Raw genomic sequence first — 14755 nt, 5'->3', positions numbered from 1 at the left:
CTTTCAATAAATGCATTTTCAAGTTTTTTTTGTGTTTATTGCATTATGCATGTCGAAGTTACATCATTTTTCTCCACTTGTGTTGCTAAACAAGTAACATTACAGTTTCTCCATTTCCAAAAGTTCTAATTATCCAGTTAAGTTGAGGAAAGCAGGTTTTTCATTTAACTTGGGATAAAAGCCCCAAACTCCTGAGCTTGAGGGACAGCTCATTATAAACACACAACCTCTGCACGAACACTGTTTTCTTGTTTTTATACTGTATCCGTGTTCGTTATTTTAAAGTAATGGAGCACAGACAACCATTTCTTAATGAAATTTTGAAGACTTGAAGGCTTTTTAATCACACAGATGACTTGTGTGATTGTGTTATTGTCTCTTTCCGTATTCCTTTTTTGAACTGCTGGTTAAATCCCTGCTCCCTTTGACACAGGTCAGTCTGACCCAGCTGCTTAATTTCCCCTTGAAAAGCCTCCTCGCTTGATGAATTGAATAGTGGGGTTTCTTTCTTTTGAACAGAGCTAAATGTGAAGCAAGCCCCATCTAAAAGAATTATGCAGAGCACAATTGATGAAACACCTGCTGGCTTTGCATTCTTGTGAATTGAAAAACACCTTTTTTCTGTTCTTTGTGGTTTAGACGTGCAGTGTTATCTGGCCTGCCATGTAATGGTACTTGTAACCCCAAAGTGGCAGTGTTTCTAAGCAACCAGAAAAGTGAAGGCTTTAACTGAGGATTTATAAACACTTGAATCACTACAATTTATTTGGTGGAAGACTGTTGATCGTCTTTAAAAGCAGTGGAGGAAGAACCGCATCTCTTCAAACTGCACTACGACTTGTCAGGAGGAGGAAAGAACAAGAGCAGTAAGTATTAATCTTTGCTCATTTGTTAATGAAGAATCAAAATGCTTAGAAGACAGAAAAGATATTTATGTTAAGATGTTAAAATATGAAATCATCAAACGTTAACCCACCTTGACTTTTAACTCTCTCTCTCTCTCTCTCTCTCTCATGTTTCTATTTGGCAATGATCTGTAACAAATACAAACAGTTCATCATGAAGCTTTATGTGGGTGTATTTTGGTTTTAATGTGCACCGGTGCTGTGTTACCTCCCGGCACTGAAGGACGAGAGAATTAAAGGATGAGAAGGAACCTTCCTTTTCATCCTTTGTAATTCTCTCGTCCACAGAGTTCTATGTTGTTTTGACAAATGGATGAGCTCAGTTTGCATGTTGGTTTAAGGATTCAGAGGCTTTTTAAGCAGGAGTCAGCCTGCTCAGGTGCGTATTCCTGGCTGGAGCTACAAAGAGGATGCTGCAGCTGGAGGCACTCACCATCGGCCCCATCATGTTTGATGCAGTGTCCGAAGTCACCACTCTTCTGCTCCTACTGCTGCTACTGCTGCTCTTCACTGCCTGGAGTCGGACAAACCGGTCACATATACCAGGCGAGGCTTCAGCTTCTGTGTGCTTTGATCTTTGAATAGTGAGAGCAAATTTTCATAATAGAGATAAGGAATATTGCACCAAAAGTAAATGTTTCTGCATCACATTATTGATAAAACAACATAATAGTTTACTGATTTCAGTACAGGAGGTCCTCTGTTTTCACTTTGCCCCAAACCAGATGGACATTAGAGCATGTTAGAGCAGAGCAGAGATATCTACTAAGCAGACAGCTTAGCTGATTGCTAAGACGGGAAACTGACCTGAGATCTATTATGCCTTCAGTCATTACCTGTTTATTTCTGCCAGGTCCGTCCTTCATGGCAGGACTCGGCCCCATCCTCTCCTACAGCAGGTTCATTTGGACCGGGATAGGAACAGCGAGTAACTACTACAACAACAAATATGGCAACATTGTCCGGGTCTGGATTAATGGAGAGGAGACCCTCATTTTGAGCAGGCAAGTCTTTTGACATTTTTAAACTTTATCACATGCCTCTGAAATAAGTCAAATCCTGAGTACTCTTGTAGGTCTTCAGCTGTGTATCATGTCCTGAGGAGCGCCCACTACACGGCTAGATTTGGGAGCAAAGCGGGACTGGAGTGTATTGGGATGGAAGGGAGGGGTATCATTTTCAACAGTGATGTCACACTCTGGAAAAAAGTGAGGACATATTTCTCTAAAGGTGAGCAACTACCTTACAGTAAGAAAGTATAGTGGCGTCTTATTTCACTTTTACAAACACTGTGCCACTGTATTTTAATTACTGCACTGTTTCGTGGTTGTTTAACAGCTCTGACAGGCCCCACCCTCCAGAAGACAGAGGAAATCTGTGTGAGCTCCACTGCCAAACACCTGGACTGCCTGCAGGAGATGACCGACCCCTCCAGACATGTGGATGCTCTCAATCTGCTGAGAGCCATAGTGGTGGACATCTCCAACAGGCTTTTCCTCAGGGTGCAGCTAAATGGTCAGCTGCATGTTCACTGTCTTGTTCACTCAAACTGTGTATCTTCTACCAGTGAATAATATTAACAGTTCTGCTGCTACTGACTCCTTTTTGTTGTTCCTCACAACTCAGAAAAGGACTTGCTGATGAAAATTCAAAACTACTTTGAGACCTGGCAAACAGTTCTAATAAAGCCGGATGTGTTCTTCAAGATTGGATGGCTTTACAACAAACATAAGAAAGCAGCGTAAGATCTGTTATGTGGGGCGGCTCTGTGGTTTCCATGGGTGTTCACAGGAAAGCAAAACTGGGTTTCCACATGAATTGGTGATGATTTTGCCCCAACACATAGTCACAGAAGGTTTCATAACGTAAGATAATGTGTTTCAGTCATTGTTTGAATTATTAAGACCAAGAAAATTGTAAAAAAAAAAAAAATAAAAAATACACTGCAGAGGACAAGCAATATTACGACCCAGATGACATATAAGAATATACATCCATGTGCCGGAGCCCCGGTCTGCCCCAGCCCAATTTAACCCTTGCTAACACATCTAATATTTGTGTTTCCTTTTCTGCTATTAGCCAAGAGCTGCAAGATGTGATGGAGAGCCTTCTGGAAATGAAAAGAAAATCTATAAATGAGTCAGAGAAGCTGGATGATGATCTTGACTTTGCAACTGAGCTCATCTTTGCTCAGGTCTGATTAATCTCTACTCCCTGTGTCTCAGAGTTACTATCCTGATAATGCCATGTATTTGTTCTGCATACCTTTGTATTCCTTTTTAACAGAACTTCGGGGAGCTTTCAGCAGATAACGTCAGGCAGTGCTTGCTGGAGATGGTGATTGCAGCACCAGACACACTTTCCATCAGCCTCTTCTTCATGCTGATGCTGCTGAAACAGAACCCAGACGTAGAGCTGAGGATAGTGGAGGAGATGAACACTGTCTTGAGTAAGTGCATTCGTTCTGTATTAATCTCAGTTTCACTCTATGACAGATAAAAATGATCCAGCAATCCAGAAATGCTGCATTTTCAATTCCAGGTGAAAAAGGTGCTGAGAACATCAATTATCAAAGCTTGAAAGTGCTGGAGAGTTTCATCAATGAGTCTTTAAGGTTTCATCCTGTGGTAGATTTCACGATGCGAAAAGCTCTGGAAGACGACAACATCGAAGGCACGAAAATTACAAAAGGAACCAACATCATTCTCAACATTGGGCTCATGCATAAGACTGAGTTCTTCCCCAAACCCAAAGAGTTCAGCCTGATGAACTTTGACAAAACAGTAAGTCAGCTGACTGTTCAACAATATGATGCTCTGGAAAAAGGAAGTTGAGTCATTACCTCCTCTGCCCAGCAGGTGCCCAGTCGTTTCTTCCAGCCCTTCGGCTGCGGGCCTCGTTCCTGCGTGGGCAAACACATCGCCATGGTGATGATGAAGGCCATCCTGGTCACTCTGTTATCTCGTTACACTGTGTGTCCTCGCCAAGGCTGCACCCTCAACAGCATCAGGCAGACCAACAACCTGTCGCAGCAGCCTGTGGAGGACGAGCACAGCCTGGCCATGCGCTTTATCCCCCGAATGACACAACGCCAACACAGTCAGCACTGAGACACAGAGGTTGCACTTAAACTACTCAGCATTGCATATACTCAACTATACAATCGGTGCAATGAAGACAAGATTGTACAAATGTGCAACTCCCAACAACCCTCTACTCTGAGTTTTTGTAATTTTACATTTCTTTGATAGGTTTTTGTTTTGCTGAATTGAGAGACCACAAAAATAATTACTGTGACAAATATGTTGCCAGCTTGCTTTTGTTTAAGACCTGGACTGAGCGAAACATACATAGTTTTTATTTTGTTAAGACACTGTTATGTTACCTTAAGCATTAGAAGAGCTACCACATTTAACATTAGCAAATTTAAAACATGATATAGTCAGTAGTGTTAGATGTAAACATCATCATGTTAAATTCAGTAGAACTAGAAAATGTTCGGTGTGCTAACATTAGTAGAAGGTAAAACCCATTACTCTCTAATGGGCTGAGTTTATTTCTTTTCAGGGTCTCAGTGAATTGAAATGTGTCCTATGTGACACAGGTAGCAAGTCAAATGTCACTAATATTTTTTACATTTGATGTATGCTTTAAGTTGATAATAAACATTCAATAAATATCTTAAATGTTTTTTCCATGTAGCAAATATCACATGAGAGGAAAATATTCTCTTTACTGCATTAATGTTCTTCTCTTCTCTTCTCTCTTCAAGTCCAGCAAATCTGTTTCATGGCTATTAGATCTCGATAAAATATCATCTATGTAACGAATAATCACTGAGCCAAAATCAAGCTAGTTAACGTGTTGAATTTATTCATAAGTTAGCAGAAACAATGATTTTCTCTGTACCACAGGCACAAATCAAACACGCCACCTTGGCATTAGAACATAAGGCGTTGGGTTAAAGGTCAGTTTTAGACACACTGTTAGCTTCACTCTGTGCTTAAAATCACAAAACAGGCACAAAAAAAAAAGAACAATGGTACACTTTCCCTTTAGGTTGAATTAAATAAAACAGGCTGACACGCATCAAATCTGGCACAGCACCATCAAACAGTACATGAAGCACAATGACTTTTTTTTCTTTCAGAAACCAATAAAAATATTTTCTGTAAGAATATAAATCCAATAAATATGTTTTTAATACTGCATTGATACAAAAATATAATAATCAAAAACCATTAAAATCCACCTCTCACCAAAACTGACAAACCAGAAACATGAGTGCATAGATAATCACACAGCATCTGCAAAACATGACGGAAAACTGAAATGCTCCTCATCCTAATGATAGACTGACAGCGTGGACATCGTAGAGTGACATGTTAATAGCTACATTTAACATCGATGTAAGAAATATGTGTAAATTCCACAGTCAGAGGTTAATTTCAGCATAACTTAATCCTTTAGACAAACAGGGATGTAAACCTTTTTTTGCTGCATTGAAACTTCAACAGTGAAGATGAGCAGGTTCTTCTTTAAAGCAGCTCTTTATAAATATTTGTTTTAGACTTCAGAGTATTCTAAACTCTCCTATTGTTTGTCCAAGTCCATGCCTTAGATAATGATCAAGTAATTTGGTACTAAAAGATAACAATATCTGCCCTGCGCCGATCCAATGCAAGACTTTGTTTTTTTTCTTTCCATTTCATTCAATGTTGCTTCAATCAGTATTCATGCACTTGAAAAAGAATAGAAATTTTTAGTTATTAACATACATTTTGAGATAAACCTTAATGTTTTTGTGTGATGATGTCATGTAAAAAGCACGTCACGTCTCCTTATATCAAGAATATCATATTTGGTATTCATTTCACTCACAAACAATCTTTCAGACACTGACATTTTCAAGTCATTATGGAACCAAGTGATCATCTTAAGACATTTGTGTCACTCTGAAACATCAAACACAGTCCTTTGGCCCTGAGGTTATTACACTCATGACTTTAAATAGCACTTCAGCTTTTAAAAAAGAAATGATTTGTGGCCGAAAAATAATCAAATCCTACTCTGTAACTCATAGTGGTAGAGATCAACAGATGGTAAACACTGTAATATAAAGATGGGAATGCACAACATCTGATGTTCCGTCTCGTGTTTCGTTCTGCACTATTGTTCTGTGTACCTTCCTCCTCAGTGGTCAGGTGGTCATGTTGCTCAGTGGTGGCGGTGGCGGTGCTGCAGTCGGGGCTCAGTGCTCCTGTAAGGCTCTCTGACAGTGGTAGATCAGGCAGTCGGGCAGGTCGGGGACTGGAGAGCGCAGCCACACCGCCAGCGTTCCCACATGCACACGGCAGTGCATCAGACATGGCTGATCCTGGAGGAGCTGGCAAGCTACTATACCTTCCATGCCTGCAGGGAGAATAATAAAGGTTACTTATCAATACTGTAAAATACATGGGAAGCGTAATACATTTAACGACTATCAAGCTACCGGTCTAATACTGTTCCACTGCACCTTTCACATATGTATCAGTTGTAACATGCATACATCATGCTGTGACATGCCCTAAAATATTAGTAACAAAACTAATGACTTGAACTTGATTTTTTATTACATATATAGTGATTAAGTGGCCCTTAAATTGAGAGGGATAGTTATAAGCTACCACAATAAATATATATAACACAGAGTAACACATTTAGCCACTGCTGGTTATTACATATATCAGGCTTAAAATAGTGCACTCAGTAGTGTTGGTAAAAGTCTAACAGCTCAAACTTGACATAACAGTAATAAATGTCTGTCCACCTATGATTTCCACGACATGAAGCTGAAGTTTCTTCTTCAGCACATTCAGAGTGGCGGTGAGAGACTCCTGGCCGTCACTTATCAGTGTCAGGTTCTGCTTTGTATCGTGAGAGAAGGCCAGCCACATGGTCCCGTACTCCTCTGTGGACACAGTCAAAGGTCTGAAGGACACATGTGAAATCAGCAGTAAGTAACTAGTCGTCTCTGCACGGCCATACTTGGAAAAAAGAAGAAATTATTTCACCTGATGAAGCTGGTTAGAGGCAGTTTGTATGAGAACTGTACTGACTGAAGCGTCCCAACAGTCAGCTGGTAAGATACCGTCCCACCCACTTCTACATGGACCGAAGGCCTCTTCACAGTCAGGGAATACTGACAGGCTGCTACACTGTGGCTTCTCACCTCCTGCATGGGGCTGTCACACACACAGGACACCTGAAAGAAACATTACAATGAAACGCACTTTAATACAAAAGACTAATAAGGAGTTTATAGGATGTCACAGTTTTCCACTCACTAATTACTGTACCTCAAGTTCATCTGAGTCAAGCCTGAGTAGTATCTGCTGAATGTCAGAGTCACAGGAGTTGTAAATGAAAACAACTAGCACTAAAGAGTCTTCTTTCTGCACGTGACAGGCTGAGAGATCCAGGCTTTGGTTGGAGGACAGTGGAGTGATTTCTGAGTGGGGGAGTCCAGAGAGCTCTGCAGGAAGATGAGAACTGAGGCACAAGTCTTTAGGTCTGTCTGGATCTTCATGTGGAGCGTGATCATTAGCTGCCACACAATTATCCTTACTGAGAGAGGGGTTTCTTCCCTTAATGTCACATAACCCCAAGCCCTTCTGGCGCTGAGAGAGTGGGGATGTCTGTTTGGGTGAAGAAATAGCCGGCTCTGAAGAAATGTTGGTGTCCAGAACGTTGTCACATAGCAAGTTATCGACTGTGTTCGAAGTGGAGACGAGGGAGTTGGATGTTTGCTCGCTGGCACCTGAGGACGGGCCTTGACTTTTGGCTTTTCTTCTGAATCGCTGGGCTGTTGGCTCACATTTTTCCATCTGTTCAAAGGAAAGGTTTTAGTTGTAACAGATGCATTTGTAGTAATGCATGATGTATCATATTTTTGTCATTGTTACAGGGTGAATTTTCACAATAAACACAGCAAAGGGTTGCAATATCACACCATAAATGGCCAAGAAGAGTCTGTAGATCTTAGGTAGAGCTGAAACGATTAATCAACTTATTTTCACAACTGATTACTCATTTAAACCATTTTCAAACCAAAATACCAAACATTTTGTGGTTCCAGCTTTTCCATCTAAAATCTCAAATTATGAGGATTTACTGTCTGTCTTATGTGAAAATAACATAAATGTCTTTGTATAGAAAGATAAAATATAGGTATAGATAAAAAGGTAACTTCAATTGTTTTATCTTAAATCAATCAACAAGATTCATATTTTTAATTTATCACACCAGGCAGCCTTATTTCACACCAAGGATTCAAAGCTCACCAGACACACAGAGCTCTGAGAGCCCAGGCCGACAAACAGCGAAGATGCCAGCTGCTGTTTCTCTTGTTCAGGCTCAGAGGTCGGTGTCGGAGTGGGAGTCTGGCTGTGTGAATTGTCAGCCTCCCCCTGCTGGCTGGGTGACCGAAGGGGACTTGGGACCTCAACATGGGCAGCTTCCTCCACAGGTTCCTTCTGCGCCAGGTAGCCCTCCCTTCCCCACACTCTCTTCACACCATCGAGCTTCAGAGTCGTAGCGCTGAAACAAAAATCTCAAAGTGTGAGTTCTAAACCAGCCATGCGTTTGTGTAAGATATTTTGAATCAGACAGCACAAGCATGTGCACTCTGTCTACATACCCTCCTTTGTGTGAGATGTCGGTGCTATCGCCTGACAGACCAGAGCTCATGGACAACAGTGTAGGAGACTGTCTGTCAGCGATGCTGCAGGAGGACACGCTAATGGGCAGGGACAGGCTGTATGGCTCCAGGCTCAACGCTGAGACAAACAACCAAGTTAGAACAAATGAAATAACGGCAGCATACATGCTGCCAAACACACCACAGCCCAAATATTTTAATGTGTTTACCTTTTGCCTGAGCTAGCTCCTCCTGGCGTTGATGGGGAGGCTTGTAAGGAGCAGCGCCGGCGGCCAACGCCTCCGACACGAAACCATCCAGGAACGACAGAGAAGAATCCACCTGAAAACCCACAACAACTGGAAGTTCAAACTTCTCCTTTAATGGGGATGAGAAAATCATTTGAAAAATTCCAGACAATTTAGAACTAAAGTGTAATATGTGATTGCTTGCAGGTGTATCTCATATCATACATATCATGTTTAGACTTTTTTGCCACAAAAGACAATATGAGTAGGTGAAATTTTAAACAAACAGAGGACGCATGTGTATATTTAGCACATTATTCTTGTTCTCTACTTGATTGACATTACATTCGATACTGAATGGAGTTCGGTGATAAACCCCCAGGCTACTCTAGACAAGTTGTAACAGCCACAGTGATGATGATGATAAATACTGTCACGAGGCTAAATGTGTGTCATGGAGTGAATGTGTATTCAGGTTTTTTCTTTCAACCACCAGATAATGAGCATGTATTCTGCCAGAGAGGAACAACGACAAAGTGAGTCACTAAACCAGATTTCTATGAGTATTGATTGGATGTATGCCCGTATGTTACCTCCAGGGGTTCCTGGCCACCGTCCCGAGGTAGCACCCTGGCTCGTAGTTCAGAGTCTTGGCTGAGGTGCTCCAGCTCCTGAGCCCTCTGTCTCAGCACTGTGTCCATTGAGTTGCTGTATGTTTCAGAAACCTCCTGGGCCACAGAAACAGCTGCCCCGCCCTCACAGAGCTTGGTCATTGCCATGAGGACCCAGCTCTTGGTCTCACTGCTGGTGTTCTTCATGTCTAACAGTTTGGCCAGGAGCCTCAGGACTGTGGCCGGTTCAAGTTCCTCCCTCAAGTAGGAGTACTCACCGAGGACCTGTGTGTGGCAGAGCAGGCGGAAATTCAGTAAAAAGTCAACGTACTGTGCCATGAATGTCACTGCATAGTATGGACTAGTATGCCATTAAATATCCTTAGGATTTTATTTGCAAAAGATTTAGAAAACCTAAATTCATACTTGTATCTCATTTTATTTTAACAACTATCTTTTAAAACACTTCTGCTTTTAAAGAGACCAACTTTTATTGAAATGCACTACTATACTGTTAGTTTTGTTATACTATACTGTCAGTTAAAGTATACTTTTTCCAAACAACATATTCATTTTCCTTTTTCTGCTTCTTGTTCTCATTACCATCATCACATAAATATTACACAAATTGCTCAAAGAGCTCATTGTTGAAACGGCACCCACCCAGCTGATGACTTGGAGGAAGCGCTGTGGCAGTTTGCCTGGCTCTCCTTGCAGCAGAGAAACATATGAGTCCACAGCAAACAGCCTCAGCTTCCTGTCTTCCTCCTCGCTCTCAAATCCTGGACCATTAAAGAGAAATTAGCATTGCATTCTAATCAATATCAATGTCGAACCACTGAGCCGAAATGTCACAACACAGCAGCACTACAGGATAAGTTGAGTGTGTGATTGTCTCACCCTCAGACAGCAGTTTAAGGAAACTGTTTGGGATGTCAAGCTGCATCATGTCTCCACCCAGTGAAAACACTGTGTTCATGGTCTCAATGAACCATTCATTGTCTGGTGCATATGTACAACTGTGTATAGGAAAAGCAATCAGCACAACAAATAGGAATAAACAAGGTAGAAATATACAAGGGCATGTTATTAAAGGATTGGAGTTCTGCAGAACTAATTTGAATGTTTTGTTTAACACAACTTTACCAATATATTTGGTAGTAAGACACAAAGAGAGACTCAGCTGCAGATCACTTGGCTTCAGCACAGTCCAACAGGGTTATCATTTTTATTAATTTAGGCCTTGAACCAGCAGTACACGTCTACAGGAGAGTCAGAAACTATGTTCCACTGATAAAAATAGAGTTGCAAACCATGCTTTCTACTACATTGTATTGTCTTACTGCAGCTGTGTCAGAGGCTAAAAGTTGTGCAAATTACAGTAAATTCATCTTTACAAAAAGCAAAGTTTGTGATAATTTTAATTGTTAGAACCAATGAGCTTGTTTGTCAAAACTGTGAGTTTCCAATGATATAAAACAAAGTTTATTTTGTGTTTTTAAGGCCTCAACAACTGCCCTTTTGGTCTGTGTTTAAGTCTAGTGAAAAGCTGCAACAAAGGGGTACAGCAAGTTTCAATGTATTTGGTGATGATTTGCTTCTTGGATCAGTGAAGACTTTATAATCAGCTTATATTTATTATATGACTGAGGTTTATATTTGTGAGGGTTTTCCATTTTTCCAGGTGCAGTGGGCCAAATAATAAAACTACATTTAACACTGAGTGCTGTCTCTTTCTTATCGTATGCTCAGCACACTCAGAAGGATATTTTTCTGCCAGTTCTGCCACCTTCCCCACTAGGTCAATGGTTGTGTAGTCATCGTTACTGATGCGCAGAAACTCCAGCATCTTCTCCACAATCACCCTGACATTTTGGGCGTTAGTGATGCGAAAAAGCAACTCCAGCGTCTACAAGAAAACAGAAAGAAGGCCCATAATGCAGTAAACCTACAGTTCTGTCACCAAAATCCAGATTACAACATAATCTGCCCCACCTCACGCTTGATGATGAGGTCAGGGTGATCGAGACATTCAATGACTGTCATCTGATGCTGCAGAGCCAGTTTAGGATCCTGCTGGACGACGTAGGTGAGGGCTTTCAAACCTACAGCAAATAAACCCATTTGCTACAGTGAACATGTAAAATCGCATGTGCCAATGAAAAAAAATAACTTAAATCAAAGGCTTTCTTTGGATCTTACCAAGATATTTGAGATTAATCTTCGGAGACAGAACAAAGTTGCCGATGCACTTTGCAGCTTTTTCCAAAAGTTCAGATTTGGGATGAATTGTGTAAATACATCTTACACATTCGTATAATATTGCTGGAAATACAGACAGATTTCAGCAAGTGGTTGAAGACAGCACATAAATGATTTACAAAATACAAATGCCAGTATTTTAAACTTTATTTACCATAGGTGATGTTATGATTCATCTCTGCTCTCCGTAATGACTCATCCAGGACATCATACATGATCTCACTTGTGCTGTCAACAAACAACAGACTCACAACTTGCAAGGACTTGAGTGAAGCGACAGCATCAACGTTCACTTGATTGAGGGACAAAATAAGTAATAATTACCTCTGGTCGTTTTTCCCAAGTAAGGACAGTATTCTGAGAAGCTGAATTTGCAACCATGGAGCAGGGACACTATGATAGTTAAAATCCATGGGTAGTTTTCCTCCCACCACTTGCTTCAGTATGGTGACAAAACTTGCTGTCAGGTCCTTGTAACCTTCTGGATTCTCCTATAATGGTAGAAAATACATGGCATGACTGGATTACACCACAGTAGACCCAACCTAGATGTGCGTATGATGCTGTTATGGCCAGAAATGCAGTTTGCTAGAGTCCAGAAAAACAAATTACCTGGATCATCTGTAGGTAGATGTGTAATGAAGCTGTCATGACACCGGGATCCTTGTCACACAGAGCTTTGCGAAACTTGTTGTGGATGTGTTGAACTTGATTCGGGGCTATTAGGTAGAATTTATACAGTGCCAGGACTGCTTTTCGTCGAATGATTTCTCTACAAATTTTTAGGAGAAACCCTGATAAATCATGATATTCAAGCATATTTTTCATGCTCTGCTTCATCATGTGAATGAATAAACTTAAACTTGATCAGACTAGAAGGGCAAAGAACATTTCTTACTTTGGGTGATTAAGTTTCTCCTCGACCAGAGGAAGGATTGCAGGGATCATATCTTTGGGGAACATCTGGCTGACAACAGTTAGAGCCATGCACACTTCAATAAGGTTTGTGCTCTGAAGATCCTGAAAACAAACAATAAAAAAAATCAACATCCGTTATTCAGACACCAGATGACAAATAGCCTACTGTGAAAACTTAATACCCACCTTTAATACAGTGTTCACAAGGAGAAGAAGCAGCTCGTGATTTTCATTCAGAAACAAAGACACAGCAAGATAACCTGCAAGACACACACAAAACAATTTTTTTGCCCAAAACAGGGTAGGAAGATGTGGTGCAGTTGTTTTATTGTTGAATGAATACATTTGTTGTGATGACAAATGATGTGCGGCAATGTGCTGATCATGAGACAACATGATCATTGCAGAGCCTTTGGCTAAGGATGGTGAGCAATGAGTCAGCTTTTCAACTGACTACAAAAGAACGTACCGACTCTTTTCTCCAGAACAGTGCCTTGTTGAGCCAGTTTAATGGCATGAATATAGCTGAACGAAGCCTCATAACCGAGCATTTCACAGTAGATTGCTCTCACCATGAGCTCCTTCATCTGCCTCTGAATCACATTACACAAGGAGGAAGCAAACACGTCAATACTTTTTGGCATCACCACACTCCTTTTGCATAATACACTAACTTGTGCAAAACCAAAAAGGGAAGTCAGGAGGATTGTACCATGGAGGTGTTGGGTGAGGACACTTGTTCTTTGATGGATGTTAGTTCACGCTGAATAAGTTTTTCCTCCTCCTGAAGAGGGGAAACACAAATAAGGACAAGAAAATCAAATACAGAGGAAATTGCTGCCAGGGTTGGCACTATCGTGTTCTGTTTGCTGTCATTAATCAAGTAAGGTGAAAAGTTCATACTTTAACCAATGTCCTACATATCAGGGACGGATGCCACCAGGTACTTAATTCACCAATTATTTCATAATACTTCATAATACCAGAGCCAGAGGAGCAAATTTAAAACTGTATAGATTAAAGACAATGTGTAAGCATTTCTTTACACTGTGCTGATGCTATGGAACAACCTCCTCCTTTAATTATGGCAAACCCTCCTACATTTAATGCTAAACAATGGCTGCTTCAAAGCAAAGTACTATACCAGCACACAATTAAAATCATGTTATAAAGACTTGCTTCAGATAGTCAGGGCATCACAGTGAACATTAGCTGTATTTAGCCTATACCACTAACTGTAACCCATTGCTGATTAGTGCATTCATGTGTTTGTGGGATATCACAAAATCAAATATTTGAGAAATGGCAGCAACAGTTTTTCACAGCGTCCATGTTCAACCTACCAGGTCGTGCGTCACAGTTTATGGATGCAAAGCATGTTAGCAACTGACTCCAACATCACATCTGATGATATCAAAAGCACATGAACGCACCAACAAGGACAAGTATTTAAAATGGTCTCAGCTCTGATTTTAGCTTAATTACCACAGTATAGTACTGTAACAGAGGCGAGAGGGTGTCTGTGAAACTTAGCACTATTCTGTGTGGGAATATTAGCATATAGCAATAAATATACACACTTTTTTGGGTTAGCATAGGCAGCTTAGCAAGCTAACATTAGAACATTTACTCACACACCCTGTTTCTCCTGAAATGAGCTCCTAAAATAATAAGCTGTTTAAGGACACACTCACATGTTTGGACGTCAGCTCAGTGATCCCTCGGATGAGGTTTCCTAGTTTTGAGGTGGAGGACAGTTTTGCGGATCCAGGCTGAGAGTCTAAAGACAGGAGGCTCGGCAGAGCTGTCAGGGTCTTCTCAACAACATCGCTCATTTTGGCAGCTGTTTTTTTCCCTTTCAAATCACACCTATTAGATCATCTATCCATCCCAGTAAGAGTTTATTGAACAGAGGCTGTGGAAGTTACGTGTTAAACCTTTAAAAAGATCCCAACAGGTAAGATGCTGGCATGCAGGCGGCCATTGTTTTGGTTCTGCAGTCAAGGCTTGTGGAGGACGTCACTTCCGGTTGTATTTGGGAAACTTTATTAGAAACCTTCGGTAAAAACAGTGGCTGTCAGGTCTAAATATCTCAGTAGGTTGATAAGAAAATAACTGTAAAACAATAAC

The 14755-nt window shown here is 40.9% G+C and overlaps 2 protein-coding genes across 2 annotated transcripts; one reads left to right on the top strand and one right to left on the bottom strand.

Annotated features, from left to right (window-relative positions):
- Nucleotides 1–1315: 1315 nt before the first annotated feature.
- cyp19a1b (cytochrome P450, family 19, subfamily A, polypeptide 1b) lies at nucleotides 1316–4015 on the top strand. The gene is made up of 9 exons (XM_070831239.1): nucleotides 1316–1451; nucleotides 1759–1909; nucleotides 1981–2135; nucleotides 2244–2420; nucleotides 2532–2646; nucleotides 2985–3099; nucleotides 3192–3354; nucleotides 3447–3688; nucleotides 3764–4015. Exons 1-9 carry the CDS (start codon nucleotides 1316–1318, stop codon nucleotides 4013–4015), a joined length of 1506 nt encoding a protein of 501 aa, XP_070687340.1.
- A 746-nt stretch (nucleotides 4016–4761) lies between these two features.
- On the bottom strand, nucleotides 4762–14593 carry ap4e1 (adaptor related protein complex 4 subunit epsilon 1). The gene is made up of 21 exons (XM_070831261.1): nucleotides 14320–14593; nucleotides 13338–13409; nucleotides 13095–13218; nucleotides 12812–12885; nucleotides 12606–12727; nucleotides 12320–12479; nucleotides 12032–12198; nucleotides 11862–11935; nucleotides 11648–11770; nucleotides 11441–11550; nucleotides 11215–11354; nucleotides 10346–10458; nucleotides 10109–10227; nucleotides 9428–9730; nucleotides 8817–8928; nucleotides 8587–8725; nucleotides 8231–8486; nucleotides 7247–7774; nucleotides 6962–7152; nucleotides 6718–6878; nucleotides 4762–6317 (listed from the first exon to the last, which is right to left on the bottom strand). Exons 1-21 carry the CDS (start codon nucleotides 14458–14460, stop codon nucleotides 6157–6159), a joined length of 3390 nt encoding a protein of 1129 aa, XP_070687362.1. The 5' UTR covers nucleotides 14461–14593; the 3' UTR covers nucleotides 4762–6156.
- Nucleotides 14594–14755: the final 162 nt, after the last annotated feature.

The sequence above is a fragment of the Pempheris klunzingeri genome, chromosome 5 (assembly GCF_042242105.1).
Source record: "Pempheris klunzingeri isolate RE-2024b chromosome 5, fPemKlu1.hap1, whole genome shotgun sequence".
Classification (NCBI taxonomy): Eukaryota; Metazoa; Chordata; class Actinopteri; order Acropomatiformes; family Pempheridae; genus Pempheris; species Pempheris klunzingeri.
This window is presented reverse-complemented; position numbering and strand designations above follow the sequence as displayed.

Bases quoted from the DNA above. Each gene is read 5' to 3' on its own strand.
- cyp19a1b (XM_070831239.1), top strand. From the start codon at position 1,316: ATGCTGCAGCTGGAGGCACTCACCATCGGCCCCATCATGTTTGATGCA. The intron at 1,452-1,758 runs GCGAGGCTTCAG...TATTTCTGCCAG, and splicing joins AAACCGGTCACATATACCAG to GTCCGTCCTTCATGGCAGGA. The intron at 3,100-3,191 runs GTCTGATTAATC...CCTTTTTAACAG, and splicing joins CTGAGCTCATCTTTGCTCAG to AACTTCGGGGAGCTTTCAGC.
- ap4e1 (XM_070831261.1), bottom strand. From the start codon at position 14,460: ATGAGCGATGTTGTTGAGAAGACCCTGACAGCTCTGCCGAGCCTCCTG. The intron at 12,728-12,811 runs GTGGGTATTAAG...GTTTGTTTTCAG, and splicing joins TTGTGAACACTGTATTAAAG to GATCTTCAGAGCACAAACCT. The intron at 11,551-11,647 runs GTAAGATCCAAA...TATTTGCTGTAG, and splicing joins GATTAATCTCAAATATCTTG to GTTTGAAAGCCCTCACCTAC.